The sequence below is a fragment of the Antechinus flavipes genome, chromosome 1, assembly GCF_016432865.1.
Source record: "Antechinus flavipes isolate AdamAnt ecotype Samford, QLD, Australia chromosome 1, AdamAnt_v2, whole genome shotgun sequence".
NCBI classification, from domain to species: domain Eukaryota; kingdom Metazoa; phylum Chordata; class Mammalia; order Dasyuromorphia; family Dasyuridae; genus Antechinus; species Antechinus flavipes.
In genome coordinates this window covers 714176494-714195000 of record NC_067398.1, presented here as the reverse complement: position 1 = coordinate 714195000, position 18507 = coordinate 714176494, and the positions used below count along the sequence as shown (strand labels likewise).

General features: G+C 55.0%; 1 protein-coding gene and 1 long non-coding RNA gene across 2 annotated transcripts; one reads left to right on the top strand and one right to left on the bottom strand.

Moving 5' to 3' along the window:
* Positions 1-2745: 2745 nt before the first annotated feature.
* Positions 2746-6806, bottom strand: LOC127545650 (uncharacterized). Its single transcript, XR_007949707.1, has 2 exons — positions 3735-6806; positions 2746-3475 (listed from the first exon to the last, which is right to left on the bottom strand). It is a non-coding gene; the product is annotated as an uncharacterized LOC127545650 (long non-coding RNA).
* Positions 6807-6890: 84 nt separating this feature from the next.
* Positions 6891-17804, top strand: RASL10A (RAS like family 10 member A). The gene is made up of 3 exons (XM_051973069.1): positions 6891-7272; positions 12825-12949; positions 17209-17804. Exons 1-3 carry the CDS (start codon positions 6937-6939, stop codon positions 17477-17479), a joined length of 732 nt encoding a protein of 243 aa, XP_051829029.1. The 5' UTR covers positions 6891-6936; the 3' UTR covers positions 17480-17804.
* Positions 17805-18507: the final 703 nt, after the last annotated feature.

Here is an 18507-nt window from a genome sequence, read left to right as displayed (position 1 = left end):
ACAGGGGCACGATTTCAGAGGGACGGTCTTACAGATTAAACGGAACCGGCCTCCACACACACACACCCCTCAGGTGCTTGGGCGGCTCCAAGTGTAAGAGTCAGGAAATCCTGAATTCAAATCCAGCCTCAGGCAGGGGTTAGTTGTGGGGCGCTGAGAAATCACTTCACTTCAGGTGATCTCATCCTCAGCCTCTGTGTCCTCGAAAAACACGGAAAAGTAGCATCTGACTCTTCATGATCCCCTTTGGGGATTTCTTTCATTTCCTTTCTCTTTCTTTTCTTTCTTCCTTCTTTCTTTCCTTTCTTCCTTCCTTTCTTCCTTCCTTCCTTCCTTCCTTCCTTCCTTTCTTCCTTTCTTCCTTCTTTTCCTTCCTTCCTTCCTTTCTTCCTTCCTTCCTTCCTTCCTTCCTTTTTTCTTTCTTTCTTTCTCTTTCTTCCTTCCTTTTTTCTTTCTTTTTATCTTTCTTTCGTTCCTTACTTCCTTTCTTTCTTCCTTTTTTCTTTCCTTTCTTCCTTCTTTTCCTTTCTTTTTTCTTTTGCAAGAAATATATATATTTTCAATATAATTATTAGGTTTTAATATTAATGACACTCGTTAAATGTAATTATTAATGATGATGAATAAAGATATCTGTAGTATTCTTACTGTGCGCCAAACCTTCTGCTGAGGTTCGGTGAGATAGCTGCAAAAGCAAATTCAACGCCTCAAGGAGTTTATACTCTAATAAGGGGAGACGACATGCTTAGGGGAGTAGCAGGAGCCGGAGAGGGGCCTCTGACCCCCAGAGTAGCAGAGACATCGAGTGTGATAGCGGAGGGTAAAGCAGGTTGTGGTCCCTTTAGGAAACTGATCCCTTTCAGATTCCCAGCCCCTCTTGGGGAAGGACACTCCCCCCTTCCTTCCCCCCCCCCCCCAATAAGTGATCTTGCCAGAGCTTTTGATTCAATTAGAAATCCTGGTCCAAAAGCAGCCCTGTGAAGTGTTACTAATTCCAATCGGAGATCTGGGCTGTCCCGGCCCCCCTGGGTCTGACCTGCTCGCCCCCTACTAAGACCCAGTATAATAAGTTCCCTCCACTAAGGTCTCTGCAGATGGACGTCGGCGGCTCCCTTTGCTGCCAGGACTCTCTGTCCACTGAGAACGGCCCTCTCGGGGCCAAACTCCGTTTCCCATGGACCTGCCACGCTACAAGTCAGTCTCTGGTGAACTGGTTTCTGTCCAACAATAAACTTTCCTTTTGCAACTAATATTCGGGAATGAGGGAATTCTTTCGCTCCGAGAACCTGCGGCCGATTTAAGGGGTTCTTGATAACTCTCATGGCCACTGAGCTCTAGAACCACCGGGGATCTAGGCCACTCAAACCACATCAAGGGGAGGTTGGAGCAGCCCTGGACGCTAGTGATGCTCATCGTGCTTGTTTGTTTGCTGAAGTTTGCAGAACACACTCGGAGGGCTCCCCCGGCCCTGGGAGCCGTTTCCTCCCGGAGACCGCCAGCTCCTTGAGGGCAGGGACAACACTCCTCTTTCTCTGTATTCCCATTGCTCAGGAAGGGCCCTGGCACATAGTAGGTGCTTAACAAATGCTTGCCCACCGACCCCCTCCTCTTCCCCCTCCACCTCTCAGGGGCCCAGCACAGCCTTCCAACCGCAGAGAGCTGTTCTTGACCCAATGGAAGCAGCCAAGGTCATCAGCCCGAGGCTAACGGGCCAGACTTGGCCGCCGGCCCTCAGATCGGGTCGAGAGTCCTTGGCCCAGCGTGGGGCCTCCTCCCGGTATCCTTGTTTCACCTCTCCTGCCCGTGGAGACAAAGCCTCCCATTCAGCCTCATTGCTGTCCTGACAGTGCCCACAACAGCCGCCCTCTTCTTCCTTCTTCCAGGCCTTTCCTTGAACTCGAATGCCCCGACTGCCTTTCCAATCTACTGGTCCTTCAGGGCCCCAGCCAGGGCAGAAGAGGGGAAAAGGCAGTGGAGAAACACTGCACTTCGCTTTATTTCTGCCCGCCTTCCTTTGTACCTTAGCCCAGTGCCTGCCCCAAAGTAGGGGCTTAATAAAACTACGTGTTGACCCGGCACATAGTAGGGGTTTAATAAATGCTTTTTACCTGGCATATAGCAGGGGCTTAATAAATGCTTGTTGACCCAGCCCATAGTAGGGGCTTAATAAGTGCTTTTTGCCTGGCACATAGCAGGAGCTTAATAAATGCTCCTTGACCTAACTGCAATTAAAGTCACGGGATCTAGACAAATCAGCTCAATCCACCGAGTCCATCTCCCACGTAAACTGAGCATGGCAGATATCCAGGTCTCTATTCAAACACCTGCAGACTGCCCGGGGGAGGGAGGCCTGGGCTTTTCTGTCTGGTCCCAGAGCGCAGACCCGAGAGCCAGGGCAGGTGCAGATTTGATCTCAGGGAGTTTTTTCTTTCCCAATAGGAGGTGGTGAGGTTCTTGTTACTGGAGGTATCCAAGTAGAAAGTAATCTGGATCAGATAGAGCTTGCCCTCAGTCACTGAGATCCTCCCGCCCAGGGAGAAACCCCGCCCTGTCCAGCCTCGCGCCTTTACCTGGAAGGCCGGGCCCCTCTTCCTGGAGCTGATACCCCAAAGTCAGACAATAGATTCTCTGTGGATCATGGATTTGTTCTTCAGGGCGGAATTACAGCAGCTTTCATCTAGGTGAAGCTTGTCCCCTGACCCTCCTAATAGCCCCGGGAGGCAAATATTGTTTTGCAAATTCCCATTTTACAGATGTAAAACTGAGGCTCGGCTCCCTGGGAAGAGAAACTTCCTTCCAATGGGGGAGCGGGGAGACTCAGGGACCATTTATTTGTCAGGTAGAGCCTGGGGATCCCTTTGGGTCCGAGCTACACTGGATGGCTCTTGCGATTATTAAGCGATTCTGACTTGTCCCGTGTTACCCCGCTGGTAAGAAACAGGTGAGATCCCACCTGAGGTCTCTGCGCCAGCCCCCCTCCCTCGGAGTCTCCCAGGTGCAGCGCGATGCCGGCAAAGACACAAAATAACGGTCCCTGCCCTCAGAGAGGGCATGCTGCGGCCGGAGGAGGCGGGGAGCGAAGAGCAAGGGTTAAGCGTCCCCCCCGTGTGCCAAGCAACGTGCCAAGGACCAGGGAGGGCAAAAAAGATGACATGGAGCTAGGAGCGCCGAGAGCCGAGCGCCCGAGGGCCGAGTGCCGAGTCAGGGGAGCGCCGTCCTGGCGGGCTGGCTCTTCTCCTCGGAGGCTTCAAGGGTGGCTGAGCGCCGGGGCCTTCTGGGGGGCGCAGGGAGGGCAGAGGAAGGGCCGGGAGAACCGGTTTGACCCAAGCCCTGGCAGAGAAGGAGGGCGAGGAGGACGGGCAGGGCTTCCAACGCCACCGGCAGAAGTTTGGACTTGCACCTAAGCGCCCGGCAAGCTGTGGGTTTTTCCCCCTTTTCCCGAATGACGAAACTGCCAGACTTGAGCAGCCGGGATCTTTTCCATATATAAAGAGGAAGAGAAAAAGAAGCGCTTGGAAACCGTGGCTCTCAATTATGTAAGGCTCCTGGGTTTTTTTAGGCAAGCAATAAATTTATTCCAGCTCCGTTCCACAGAGCTGCTGTCGACATTTTGTTTCCTTAACGCCCTTTCCTTTGGTTACTTGGGGGTACCGTTATCATCCCCTCTTCTCCCCCTTCAAACCACAAAATCCACATCTTCCCTTGTAAGTGCCTGGTCCGCGAGCCACACTCACCTTGGGCCGCGGCTGGGAAGCCACTGGGCCTCCGGGCACCCACCAGCTGAGGCCTTCTGGGTGCTGGCCAGCTCTCTCCACTCCCGGGGCTTTGGATAAGGGGAGCGTCCTCCCGCGGCCCCTACGACTCACGCTAATTCTTGTCACGGATCCCCCCGAAACCCACGCTGGGACTTTGGGCCCATTCACCATGCGTCCTGTTGAGGTTTGGTTCGGTCCTGTGGAAGTGAACTGATCCCCGGGCCTTCCTGCCAAGCTTGGGCCCCTTGCTGTCCAAAGGAAGGGGACCGGGAAATCAGGGGGCGGGCTTAAATGACTCTTGGGTGCCCGTTATCTGGGGCCCTGTTCAGGCAGGAGACCAGGGGTAGGAGCAGCTCAGCAGGCCGGGTTCCACTTGGGAGATGCTCCTGACCCGAAGGACTCGGTCCCCCAGCTGCATGCCAGAGGGGGGAGGGCGGGGAGAGCTCAGAGTCGGGGTTCTTGCCTGGGGCTGGGGGCTGGAGTGGATTACGTGGCCCCTCGAGGCTCCCTGCAGCCCTCGGGGCTGTCTCCACGGCATCATGGGAGCCCACAGCAGCTGATCTGTCATCGTTCCTGCACAAAAGCCAGGCCAGAGGGAGGGGGCCCGCTCCCCCCCAGCCCTTTAGGACCGCTTTCCCAGCAGCCCTTGTTCCGGCTCAGTCCTAGAAGCTGGAGGACTTTTTTTGTGAATCTCTGGGCTGGGCCAAGAGATAGCCCCTTGTCCCTCTGTCGTTCCCAGAATCCCACCTTCTCTGCCGTTCTGGGGGCCTGTGCTGACGTGGCCCCTCCAACACCCAGTCCTTTCTCCCCAGATTTTCTCCTCTCCTCTCCTCCAAGAGGCCTTGGCAGGGGGAAGGGTAGAATTCCGGGACCAGACCCACCAAGGAAGTAGCAGGGGAAGCGGATGGAGCAGAAAGCTTCGGGGGGCTGCCTCTGTTAGCCCGCTGACTCGAGGAGCAATCACTTTCCTAAGTTCCCCAAAAGGGAGATTTGTCCCCAGGGACAAAGGGGGGAGGGGGCAAACCGGAGCAGGAGGGCCACAATCCCGGAGGGAAAAGGACCTGCAGCTTCCTGCAGGGGGGGCGGGGGGCTCCCCCTCTGGAGAGAGGGAGGGGCGCCTGCCCACGGGAAAGCCTGGCTCCTGCTACTGGCTCTGCTCCTTTGTTGGAGTGACCCGGACAAGGCACGACCCCTCCGCGCTGGGCGGGGCCGCTTGAGCTCTCCAAGGTCCCTAAGAGCTCTCCAACGCCGCATCTTCCTCCGCAGGAGAGCGGCCGCAGCCCCTTGTCCCAGTTCTTCAGTTCAGTGTGGGTGAGGAAGACCCCCCCCTTGGAGTCTGCCTTTGACCCTTATTAGCTGGGCGACCCCGGGACGTAGCTTCGGGCCTCAGTTTCCTTTTCTGAAAATGAGAATTGAGCTTCCTTCCAGCTCTAAGCTTGTGATTCCCCGATCTCAGATGCGACCCTGGTCCCGCCTTATTACCTGTGACTTTGGACAGTCACTTTCCCTTTCCTGCCTTAGTTTCTCCTTTTGTAAAAAGAGGGGGATTTCGGGAGCCTCCCTGATGCTCTGGGCCTGGGGGCGGGGGCGGGGGCGGGGGGAGGGCGCCGCAGCCGCAGCCGGAGCGCAGGGCGGGAACGAGCCAGGGTGGGGTGCGAGGGAGCCCTGCTGGGGAAGGGCCTGCCGGCAGAGGGGACGGCGCGGAAACAGGAGAAGGCTCCGGGCGCAGGCAGCTCCACCCCGGCCCGACAGCCCCCCGGGCTCCCTCGGGCCTCCCTCGGCCGCGCTGCGCAGGCCCCCGGGAGCTCGCGCCTTGGAGTTACTCATCCGAGTGTTTGGCGCGGGGGGACAAGGGGAGCTGGGGGTCTCTGGCTTCCGGACCCCCCCAACCCCCCCGGGGCCCAGCTTCCCAGCGAAACCGGCGGATTCTCAGCTCCGCTTTCAAGTGGCCAGTGGGAGGAGGCTGCGAGCGGGGGAGGGGGCGGGGAAGGGGGAGTCATCAAAGGAGCGAGAGGGGCTGAGACCGAAATGAGCGGGAGGGGGCGCCGAGGCAGAGCGCGGGGAGCGGAGCTGGGGAGCTCCTTCTGAATCCGGGGCTGGGCCATCCGGCGGGAGGGGGAGGGGCGCAGGGGAGGGGCCGCGAGGGAAGGCGGTGGGGTTGGGGACCGGAGAGGCTGCTGCCGGAACCGGGCGCCGGGGTTCAAAGGCGGAGTCACCTTTGGGTGACCCCTGAGCTGTCTGGAGGAGGGGGCGGCCTGCAGTTACCTCATCAGTCCGAGGCGGGGAGGCTGGGAGCGCGGCTGAGGGCGGGCGGGAGGCGGCGGCGGCGGCGGGGAAGCTGCGGCTCGCTCAGCCCGGGCCGGGCAGCCGGAGGCGCCGGGGGCTGAGCCCGCGCGGCCGGGGCGGCGTTCCGTCTGTTGGTCCGTCGGCGCGTCCGTCTGGGTGCGCTCCGGTGGGTCTGCGGGGGCGGGGGTCCGGGGAGGCCGCCTCGGCGCTCGGGGGGCTGCGGAGCGCTCTGGGGGCGGTGGGGGGGGCGGTCTGCGCGATCAGGAGGGACGCCAGCGTTTGTCCTGGGGGGAGGGGGGGCTGTCTGGGAGCTTAAGGGTGACTGTGGCGGGGGAGGGGTCTGTGCGCACTCCGAGATAGAAGGGGGAGACCTGTCTGCTGCGATCTGAAGGGGATCGTGTCAGCGGCGGGGGGAGGGGGTGCATCTTCCTGCCCGTCTGCCTGTCCCTGCGGGCCGGAGGAGGGTCTGCCTTAGGGGACCTTTGGGGAGGGCGACTGTCCGCCTGTTCGTGAGAGCAGGAGGGTCTGTCTAGCTGTCGGGGGGGAGGGGTATCTGTTCGCCTGTCCGTGAGGGGGGATCCAGCTGTCCCTGAGTCGGGGGAGGGGGGGCTCCACTCGTCCGCGCGGGAAGGAGGAGGTCTGTACAGGGGGAAGGGGTCTGTCCATCCGTCAGGGAGGGGGAGTCCGACCATCGGTCTGGGCGGGGGGAGTGGTCTGTCTGCCTGCCCGTCTCGAGGGCGGGGGCCGGCGACCGGAGCCCCGGATGCGGCGGCGGGGGGGCCATGAGCCCGGGGGCGGGCAGCCGGAGCGGGCCAGCCCGGGGGGGCCCTGAGCGGCCCATGCGGCGCCCCGGGGCCGGGGCCGCCGGGGCCCAGGGCCCGGGCGCGGGCGGGGTATGGGGGGCACCCTGCGGGTGGCAGTGCTGGGCGCCCCCGGCGTGGGCAAGACGGCCATCATCCGGCAGTTCCTGTACGGGGACTTCCCCGAGCGCCACCGGCCCACGGCCGCCCGCCGCCTCTACCGGCCCGCCGTGCTGCTCAACGGCGTGGTGTACGACCTGAGCATCAGCGACGGCGGCCCCGGCCCGGCCCCGGCTCCCGCAGCAGTCCCCGCGACCGCCCCCGCGGCCGCCGCAGCCTCGGCCGCCAGCAGCAGCAGCGCCTCGGCCTCCTCGGCCGCAGCCTCGGCCGCCACCAGCGCAGCCTCCTCGGCCGGGGACGGGGGCCTCCAGGTGAGTCAGCCGGAGCCTGCCGAGGGGGGGCGGGGCACCCGGGAGCACGCGGGCTGGGGGCTGGGAGGAGGCAGCGGGTGCTGGGGAGCCCTTCCCCAGGAGAGCCGAGACTGGCTGGGAGGGTGCCAGGCCCCCCCATCTCCGAGGGGCAGACTGGGGGGGAGTCCCAAACAAGAGGCTGCGGCTGCCTCCGTCCAGGGTCCTGGGGCCGCGGGGGAGCACGCTCTGGCAATGCTGGGACTCCCGGAGCCTTCCCGGTGTCTGGAAACCAGAGATCGTGGTTCTGGGGAGCCCGGGGCTCTGCCCCTCCCCCCCCCCCCCCCAGCTCTCCGCTCCTCCCAGGGAGGACTGGATTGAGCAGGTCGCAGGCTCCGGGAGAGGGGATAACACAAAGCCTGCTTTGTGCCCCGAAGCAGATAAGCGTTTTCCCCAAACACCTCGTTTGACCCTGACGACAATCCTGGCATGCAGGTGCTCTTCTGGTCTCCATTTGGGTGAGGAAACTGAGGCAGACATGGGTAAAATAACTTGACCAAGACCACAGGACAAAATAAGTGTCTGAAGCCAAATTTGAACTCTGGGGTATTCCTGACTGCAGGCCCAGCATTCTATCCCTTCACCCTTCTTCCCTCTTTAAACACACTCTCTGTCTCTATATCTCTGTCTCTGTCTCTGTGTCTTGCTCTGTTTCTCTCTCTCTCTCTCTCCCTCCCTCCTTCTTTCTCTCTCTCTCCCTCTCTGTTTCTTTCTGTCTCTTTCCTGTCTCTCTGTCTCTCTCTGTCTCTCTCTCCCTCTCAGTCTCTCTCTATCTCTCTATCCTCCCCCTCTCGCTTTCTCTCTCTGTCTGTCTGTCTCTCTCTCTCTCTCTCTCTGTCTCTCTCCCTCCTCCCTCCCTTCCTTCTCTCTCCCTCTGTCTCTCTGTCTCTGTCTCTCTCTGTGTGTCTCTCTGTCTCTCTGTCTGTCTGTCTCTTTCTCTCTCTCTTCCCCCCCCCCCCCTTCCTGCCAACTACAAAAAAAAAATAAGAGAAACTGTTCTGGAGGGTCATTTTAAAGGTCTGCATTTGGGGTAGGGAGAGAGGACCAACTGAAGCCCCGGCCACCCTCTCCCCTGAAGAACAGGTAGGGGAGGGGGGTAGGTTTAGAACACAGCTTGTCAGAACTGGGAGAATTCTTGGAAGAACGACTTCCAGAGGGGAAGGGTCCCAACAAGACCTTAGAATTTGGGGCAGAGAATGGCGAGCCTGACGGGGCTGTGGGACAACAATGGCAAAGCTTGGAGGGAACCTCGCAGGAGGGGGCCCCAGTCTGGGAACTTGGATGGGAAACAAATTCCATCTTTATTCCCATATAACTGTTTCCTGATCCTCCGGCCCATCTTTTATGCATTTGCAAACATGGTTGGGAGAAGCAGCCGGTGGACTTCAATCGGACTGACTGCCTCGGGGTCCGCTGTCCATCAAAGGGGAAGGGTCTCTATCTGAGAACACAGATTGGGAGAACTGGAAGAGATCTCAGGTCACCAAAGACTCCCCACTGCTCTTCTGTTCCCCAGGGTCCAAGTTTCAGGCGACCCCAGAAAAAAGTCAAGAACGTCTAATAGTGGAATTTCAGGGAAGCCGTCCCCAAGGCCCCTCAAATCCTACCTTTGTACACTTTGTAGAGCTCTCCCTGTACCAGGGAGCGAGGAGCAACCTCCTGGGAGAAGGGCCACTGAGAGAGCGTGCAGAATAGTGAAAAGACAACAGAACTAGGATCCATTTATTAATTCTGCAGAGCACTGTCCCAGGGACTCAGGAAGTCTAGTCGAGAAAAGATTGTGCCTTCAAGGAAGGGTCCCCATCAGCTCTCGTTGGATTTCTTCACATACTTCAAAAACAGAAAAAGACTCCTTGGTTTCCTTTTTCTTGGTTTTCAATAGATTGAAAGGGACTGGGTTAGGACCATCTCACTTTAATTTTCTATCTTCAGTGCTTAGAATAGTCTTTGTGCATCATAGATGCTTAATAAATGCTTATTGATTGATATCCATCTCTGTATCCTTGCTGGTACGTAGAAGGTGTTTAATAAATGCTTATTGATTGCTTTATTAATTTCTTGGTTGAGGGGGCAGTTAATCAGCATAAAGCACCTACTATGCGTCAAGCGCTGTGTAAGCACTGAGGATTCCAAGAAAGGCAAAAGATGGTCCTGCTCCTTGAGGAACTCAAAATCAGCCAGAGAAAGCAACAAGGAAACAAAATGTGCAAGCAAACTCTATGTAGGATAAGTAAGAAATAATTAGCAGAGTGCAGGTACTAAAATTAAGACAGATGGAAATTTCCTATAGAAGATGGGATTTTAGGTGGAATTTATAGGGAGTCAGTGAGATCAGTAGTTGGTGCAGAAAAGGGGGACAGGAATGGAAGGTTTTATGGATCATCCGGGAGGCCAGCATCTTTGGATCAAAGTAGATGTGGTGGAGAGTTAGATTGAGAAGATAGGAAGGATTAAGGAAGAGATCAGTAGTTGGTGTAGATATGGGGAACAGAGAGGCAAGGTCTTGTGGAATAGCACAGAAGGGTATCTCTAAATCAAAGCAGATGTGTGTGTGGGTAAGGTGTAAGAAGACTGGAAAGGGAGGAAGGGGCCACTTTGATTGACAACATAGGATTTTGCATTTTCTCCCAGAGGGAATGGGGAGCCATTAAAATTTGTTAAGTAGGGGAAGTGACAAAGTCATATTTATGTTTGAGGGAGATCATTTTTTGATTGAATGGAAGACAGATTGGAGTAGAGAGACAAACTCATCAGTAGCTTATTGCAATAGTCCAGATGTGAAGTGATGAGGGAGCCTGCATGGGGTAAGGTGAGGGGGAACAATGTCAGAGGAGAGAAGGGAGCATATCAAATAGAGAGATGCAGCAACTGATGAGAGGTGCAGCCCAGGTGAAAGTGATGAGATGCTGCAGAGATGAAATTGATGAGAGATGCTGCAGAGGTGAAACTGATGAGAGATGCAGCACAGGTCAAATTGAGAGATGCAACATAGGTGAAACTGATGAGGGATGCTACAGAGGTGAAACTGATAAGAGATGCTGCACGGGTGAAACTGATGCGAAATGCAGCACAGGTGAAACTAATGAGATGCTGCAGAGGTGAAACTGATGACAGATGTAACAGAGGTAACTGATGAGAGATGTAGCAGAGGTGAAACTGATGAGAGATGCAGCCCAGGTGAAACTGATGAGAGATGTAGCAGAGGTGAAACTGATGAGAAATGCAGCACAGGTGAAACTGATGAGAGATGTAGCAGAGATGAAACTGATGAGAGAGGCAGCCCAGGTGAAACTGATGAGAAATGCAGCAGAGGTGAAATCATTTGGCTTTGACACCATATTGGATCTGAGAGAGTGAGTGAGGAATATAGGATAGCTCCTAGGTTGGGGGCCCTGTACAGTGATATGGAATATAGGAGGTGAGGAGATTTTAAGAAAAAATCAGTAAGCTCTGTTTGGACTTGTTGAGTTTAAGATATCTACTAGACATCCAGTTAGAAATGTCTGAAGGTCATGAGAAAGGTTAATGCTGGATAAGTAAATTTCAAAATTGTGAGCAAAAAGATAATAAAAATCATGAGAACTGATTAAATTACCATGTGAAATAATATAGAGGGAGAAAAGAAAAGGACCCAAGACAGACTTCTGAGCGATAGAAGAGACATGGATACACCCTGAGTGACAGGATAGATAGGCTAGACAACCTGAGTGATATGGATAGAGGGGGTGAGCTGGAGAAGGATCTAGCAAAGGAGTGGTCCAATAGGTAGGAGGAGAACCGGGAGAGAGAGGGGACCTGAAAAGCTAGAGAGAAAAGCTATCAAGGAGGAGATAGTGATCACTAGTGTCCAGATCTACAGGGAGCATTATTTAAGGCCTTTCACAATCAATCAATCCCTGAACCTTATGTCAGGGGAGTAGAAGACAAGCAAAGAAAAACTTCCCTGGGCCAAGGAAAATGGGGATCAAGTCCCCTCCCTACATCTCCAATCTTTTGCAGGGAAGCGATGTGATATATTGGAAAGCTGATACAATCTGATGTCGCTGCTTAATCAGTCTTGGGCAAGTACTTTCTTCAAGTAGGGCTTCAATTCCCCATTCTTTGAAAGAAAGGCCGTGTGGTTTAGTGAGTAGAGAACTGGATTTGTTATCAGAATATTCTGGGTCCCAGATAGAGCTGGAAGGAGTCTCAGAAGTCAACTAGTCCACTTTCTTCATTTTACAGAGGAGGAAACTGAGGCCCCAGTCACATGAAATGACTTGCCCCAAAGTCAAAACTGGTAGAAAACAAGATCTGAACTCATCATAGGATCATAGATTTAAATCAGGAAAGGAACTCTGAGCTCAACCCAACCAACTCTCCCATTTTACAGAGGAGGAAAGTGGGGTCTCAATAGGTGGAATGAGGATTAAAACTGACATCTAAGGTTAGGTCTTCTGTCTAGGCCCCATTGGAAAATCCGTCTCCAAGCCAGAGGACCGTTCCCAGCAGAGGGAGTCAGAAAGGAGGCCTCTGTCCTTTTGTAGGCCTTTCTGCTGGCTGGAGCAGGCCGGCTCTCCTGGGTGTCCTGTTGCCCCCTTTTCCCCCACTCTCTCCCTATAGGCACCCAGCCCAGAGCAGTGAGGCCATAAGTATTTGCTGCTTGAGTGGATGTCTGTGCACATCTGTGTCTGTGCCCAGAGAAACTTGGGGTGTTCTGTGGTGATCTGGGGCTTTCCGTGATCGCCGGGGGCCGGTGGAGGACCTTGTCCGTCTGGGACCGTGCCGCAGCCCCGGCTCTGGAGGCCGGTTTGGACCAGGATCTAGGACGGGTCAGCTAGAGCCAGGTCAGGGGTCAGTCTATAGATCTGAGTTCCCGTTGTGACCAGGCCGAGGGCTCCGTTCTCTGTGGTCCCGGGACTCTCTTTGGAGCCCGAGTAGGCTGAGGCATCCTGTGAGTCTCCCGCTGGGCGGCCCTCGGAAGCAGGGCCGGAGGCTCCGTGTATCAGAGTCAGGGCTCGGCCTTGATCTCCAGCCCCTGCAGACGGGGAGAGGGGCGCTCCTTGGGCTGCCAGAGCCCGGGAGCCTTCTTCTAGTCCCGGGCTCCTCTTGCCCAGGTTCAGGTCAGTCATGCTAAACTCCAGGGCTGTTTTCTCTGCTCGTGACTTGTTAGTAGAAAACGGGGGAATCCGAGGAGCTTCCTTAAAATCTTATGCTGCAGCTGGCTGTGTGATCTTGGACAAGTCACTTTCCAGGGTCTCGGGATTCTCTTCTGTGATATGGATGGAGCAATGGTGGGGGGGGGGGGGGCGGGAGGGAAGGGGGAGAAGATGGGGGAGGAGTAAGAGGTAACTTCTGAGGACCAGCCCATTCTGACTCAGGAGCAGCCTCAATCTCCCAAGGGGGCGGCTGTGAGTGCCCTCTAGTGTTCGCTGAGGGACAGACACCCCCCCCCACCCGCTCTGGGCACCTGCCCAGGACCCCACAGGCTCCCTTCTCCCGGCCTGGGGCTGACCCCGTCCCTCCTCCCCTCTCAGGAGCTGCCAGACCTGAAGGACTGGAGCCTGCAGGACATGGACGCCTTTGTCCTGGTTTATGACATCTGCAACCCGGACAGTTTCGACTACGTCAAGGTGTTGAGGCAGCAGATAGCAGCGAACCGGTGAGAGTGGGGGCAGGGATGGGGGGGGGGGGTGAAGTGGGAGGGGGGGCGCCTATGAGAGCGAGCTTTGCAAACTCAACATCTGGATAAAGAGCAGCTAGTCCCCAGGTCTGGGGACATCCCTGAGAGCCAGAACTCGGGGGGGTTTGCTTGGATGAAGGGACTCCAGGAACTATTTACTCTGAACTTTTCATTCAAAACCTGAAGAGACCTTGAGGCCCAAGGGTTAGGGTCACAGATTCCGAATTGTACTTTAGAAGCCATCTCCTTCCTTCATTTTACAGTGGGGGAAACTGAGGCCGGGGGCTAGCAAACGAGTGTCAGAGGCCAGATTTGAATCCCAAGTCCTCAAGTTCCAGAGCCAGCGTTTTCCCCAGGGTACCCCCCTCCCCCCACCTCAAGATTCCCGCAGGATATAAGTGGAGGCAGAATCAAGATAAAAAGTAGCAGGAAGTACAGCCTGGCTCTCCTCCCTAACCTCCTCCACAAAGATCTAGAAAATGTACCCAACTGAATCCTATTCGGGAGAGCCAAGAAAAAGTCCCAGCCAATCATTTTTCCAGCCCAGTGAAGCTTAAAGAGACAAAGAGGTCTTCAGAGACCGGGGACAAGACCGGGGCCAGGAGTGGGCCAGGCAGGGAGCGTTCCAGCCCAGGACCCTGAGAGCAGCCCCGGGTGGGGGGCAATGGAGCCAAAAGCCACCCCAAGGGGTCCCCGAACTCGGGCAGGTGGAGGATCGATGCCGTTGGGCAGTTTTGTCAGACACTGCCGAGGCCTGAGTCAGACGGGGGGGCCGAGAGGGTCTGCACCTAAGGGTCCCGGCCGGTTACTGAGCAAGAAACAGGTTCAGGAGGCATAGCTGGGTCATTCCAGAACAGGCAGGAAGTCAGTCGAGCTCCCAGACCAGGCTGCGGTGGAATACACGGAGCACGAATGCCGGACCAATGGGGAGCAGATAGGTCAGACCCTCTGAACCTGCAGAACCTCCCAGGGGATGGATAGTGGCCGAATCCCATCCGGGAATAAGCCAGCAGCCCCAAGCCTGTGGCAGAAACATGAAGGACTCCCAACAGGAGGGCAGTAAGTAGGTCTCACCTTGGATGACGTTCCTTTGGGGGCACCGGAAGGTCCCCTACTGAGCCGGGGAACCAAAAGATGGACAGAGGACAGCACCTAGGGTCAGAAATCCCCGGCCCTCCCCGAGAAGTGCACAGAGCCCAGCACTAACATCAAGTCCAAAGTCAAGAAGTGGGCTTAAAGAATGAACAAAGAAAGAGTCCCATCATAAAAAAGCTATTATGGTGATAGGGAAACTTGAGCTGCAAACTCCCAAATTAGAGAATGATTCAAAAACATCTGTAAAGAAAAATACAGCTCGGGAACAAATTTAACTAGTATTTATGAGAGTTTAGAAATGAGAAAGAGCTAAAAAATGATTTCTTTTAAAAAGAAATGAGAGAGAGGAAAATGGGGAAAGAAAGAGAGCTGTGGGAAAATATGTGAAGAAAATTAGCAACTTGGAATAAAGAGACACAAAAGCGTAACCAAGAAAATTACTAACTGAAAATTAGAATAAACCAAATGGAAGAAACATAAGAAATATTAAAAATAAAGTCAAAAGGGGCAGCTAGACGGTACAGTAGATAGAGTACCGGCCCTGGAGTCAGGAGGACCTAAATTCAAATCTGACCTCAGACACTTAACACTATCTGTGTGACCCTGGGCAAGTCACTTAATGCCAATTGCCTCACAAAGCAAAACAATAAATAAATAAAATAAAATGTGAGAATCTCAAAGCAAAAACAAGTTTTCAATCTGGAAAACAGACTGAGAAAAAATCATTTAAGAAAAGAATTAAGAATTTAAGAAGGCTCCGTTGCCCCCCACCCGGGGGCTGCTCTCAGGGCCCTGGGCTGGAACGCTCCCTGCCTGGCCCACTCCTGGCCCGGTCTTGTCCCCGGTCTCTGAAGACCTCTTTGTCTCTTTAAGCTTCACTGCGCTGGAAAAATGATTGGCTGGGACTTTTTCTTGGCTCTCCCGAATAGGATTCAGTTGGATACATTTTCTAGATCTTTGTGGAGGAGGAATTCAGTCTATCTGAAAGCCATGGAGAGAGAGGAAGGGAGAGCGAGAGCGAGAGCGAGAGCGAGAGAGCGAGAGAGAGAGAGAGAGAGAGAGAGAGCATGTTTCTATGTTTCTAGAAATCACAAAAGGAAATTGTCTGGTATTCTTAGAATCAGAGAACAAAAGTAGAAATTTAAAGAATTCACTGATCATCTCCTGAAAGAAAGTCCCAAATCAAAACTCCTAGGAATATTATAGCCAAAATTCAGAGCTCCTAGGGCAAAGAAAAAATACTCCAAACAGCCAGAAAAAAATGGAATTCAAGGACTAAGGACTCACAGGTTCACAAAAGATTTAGCATTCAACACTATAAAGGAGGGAAGAGCTTGGAAATTAATATTCCAGAAACGAGAGTCAGGATTTCAATCTGACGCCAAAGTTCAGGGCTGTTCCCAGTGTTCCACAGGCCAGCAAGTTTGCTAGGGGGCCAATTCTACCCCGGGGTCCTGCAAGGAGCAGCTGTCTAACCTTATCACTTTCCCAAGGAGCAGAAAATTGAAGTTACTTCCCCTAATTCTTACAAACATATGACAATGTCAGCATTCGAACTCGGGCTCTCTGGCTGAATGTAGTTTTCCCTGAACCAGGCAGTTTGCTACCACTTACCCTCCTGTCCAAACTCTCCAGCACTAATCCCTTTGTTCCATAGGTGGAGGAACAGTGTAGTTGGTTCTTTCCACAATTTAGTGCGGCCTCATTCAAGAGCAGTTGGTTGGAGACTATCTTCCCCTGGGTGGAGAGTGAAGGTCAGTTCACAGTCACAGCCACAAGGAGGTGCTGCTGAGAATCCCAGCTCTGGCACTTTGCTGGCTGTGTGGGATTGTGTCTGACTCTCTGTGACCTTATTTGGGGTTTTTTTGGCAGAGATACTGGAACAGTTTTGCCATTTTCTTCTCCAGCTTATTTTACAGATGGGGAAACTGAGGCAAACAGGGTTAAGGGACTTGCCCAAGATCACATAGCTAGTATGTCTCTGAGGCCAGATTTAACTCAGATTTTCCTGATCCCTGGCCTGGCCCTCTATCTTAGGCCATCCAGTCCCTGTGACTTTTGCTTTATCCAAATTGAGCTTCAGTTTCCTCACCTGTTAACTTAAGGGGTTGAACTAAAACTCTAGACTCTTTCTAAGTGCTTATCTGTTATTCTAACCCTCCCCTCAGGACAGTAAAGTGTCCAGGACTTGGGGAACCCTAGTCTAAAGTGGAGAACCAGGACCTGAGGAACCCTAGTCTAAAAGAGAGAACCAGGAACTGGGGAACCCTAATCTAAAGGAGAGAACCAGGAACTGGGGAACCCTAATCTAAAGGAGAGAACCAGGAACTGGGAAACTCTAATCTAAAGTAGAGAACCAGGACTTGGGGAACCCTAGTCTAAAGTGGAGAACCAGGACCTGGGGAACCCTAGTCTAAAGAAGAGAACCAGGACCTGTGGAACCCTAGTCTAAAGGGGAGAACCGAATGGAGAGATTAGTCCTGAGAACTAGAGCTGGGGTTTCCTTAATTAAGGAAGCTCTCCAGTGTGTAAACTCCATTTGCTTGATGCATATTAACACCTTCTCGACAATCTAGAACTCGGAGAATTTGAATTCTTCTCCCAGGATCATGGCACTTAAATGGAGGTCTTCCTGTCTTGATCCACCACACCACACCCCTTCTTAGCGATGATTTAGAAAGATAGCTGTGTGATCTTGAACAATGCATTCATGTCTCTGGGCTTCAGCTTCCTTCTCTGTAAAATGAGTGGGCTGTACCAGATGGCCTCTGAGATAATAATAATAGCTAGCATTTATGTAGTGGCTTCTGTGCCAGGCGCTGTGCTAAGCGCTCAATAAATATTATCTCTGGATATAAAAAAGTGCTATTTTATCCCCATTTTATTGTCGAGAAAACTGAGGCAGATAGGTTCAGGGATTTGCCCAAGATCACCCGGCTCCTGGGTGTTGGAGACCAGATTTAAATTCGGTTCTTCCTGACTCGAGGCCGACATTTCTCCGCAGCGCTGGCTCCTTCCCAAGGTTAGATTTGTGAGCTGTGACTCTTGGGGCGCCTCCATTCCCGGTGGCACCCCCCAGGCAGAGCGGAAGGGCCTGTGGCGGGCTCCCTCCTACCTTCTCTCCCCCCTCTTCTCCCCCGCAGGCCAGCAGGCGCCCCAGAGGCCCCCATCATCGTAGTGGGGAACAAACGGGACCAGCAGCGGCAGCGCTTCAGTCCCCGCAGGGCCCTGGCCGTGCTGGTGAAGAAGAGCTGGAAATGCGGCTACATGGAGTGCTCGGCCAAGTACAACTGGCACGTGGTCCTGCTCTTCAAGGAGCTGCTGAGCAGCGTCCTGGCCAGGGGCTGCAAGCACAGCCACCCCGCCATCCGCCTGCAGGGCGCCCTGCACCCCAACCGCTGCAGCCTCATGTAGCGGACTCTCCCGGACCCTCCCGAGGACTTTCCCGGCCCAGGAAGCCCCGCCCGGATGCGCTTCCGCTGGGAGACCGAGGCTCCTTCCAGGCCCCGGACTGCGTTGCTGGAGCTGGGGCGGGGGGCTGGGAACAGGAGCCCGGCGTCCAGGCCCTCCGCCGGAGGGACAGCAAGGGCCAAGGGCCGGGCCCCAGCTAGGGCAGGAGGCTCCTGCTCCACCACAGGACCCTGACGGCAGGGCTTGGGAGGGTGACCCCGCATGTGTCCCCCAAGGGCTAGTCTATCCTGCTCAGGGCCAAAGCTGACGGAATAAAGAGGAGAAGGAAGGCCCAGCTCCATCTCTGGGGGGGCGGGGACGGACTGGGCTGTGGCTGGGCCAGGAGGGACGGCGGCTCGGACAGCCCGAGTCCCTCCTCCGGCCACTTCCAGCTCTGAGATCGGCCAAGTCTCAGCGCCCGTGACGTCTAAGCCATATGGGAAGGTGGGAACCATCCCGGAGCCACCCAAGCCGCGCTTGTGCAGCTCCGCCCAACGGCCCCCAGGAGGGCTCCGACTCGTCCCTAGTTCTTCCTGGCTCAGCCATGGCTCCGAGGGCGGCCCGGGGCAGGGAGAACCAGCCCTCCCCGGCCCTCCAGACGCCTGGGCCCTCCCCGCGGCCTCCCAGGCCTTCCGAGTCCTCTTGTGCATTTGCATTTTTATTTGAGTTAAGTGGCTGCATCCCAGCCCTGGTCCGTGACTCAGGACCGGAGCTCTATCCACTTCAGCGCCACCTAGCGGCTCCCAGATGGTTCTCTTGATTTGCATTTTTATTTCTGAGACACTCGGGGTTATTACCCAAGAGCCCCCAGCTAGCTGGGGCTGCTCCCCACCCCTGACTCAGGACTGGAGCTCTAGCCGCTACAGCGCCACCTAGTGGCTCCCAGATGGTTCTCTTGATTTGCATTTTTATTTCTGAGACACTCGGGGTTATTACCCAAGAGCCCACAGGTACCTGGGTTTGCTCCCCATCTGTGACCTCAGGACCGGAGC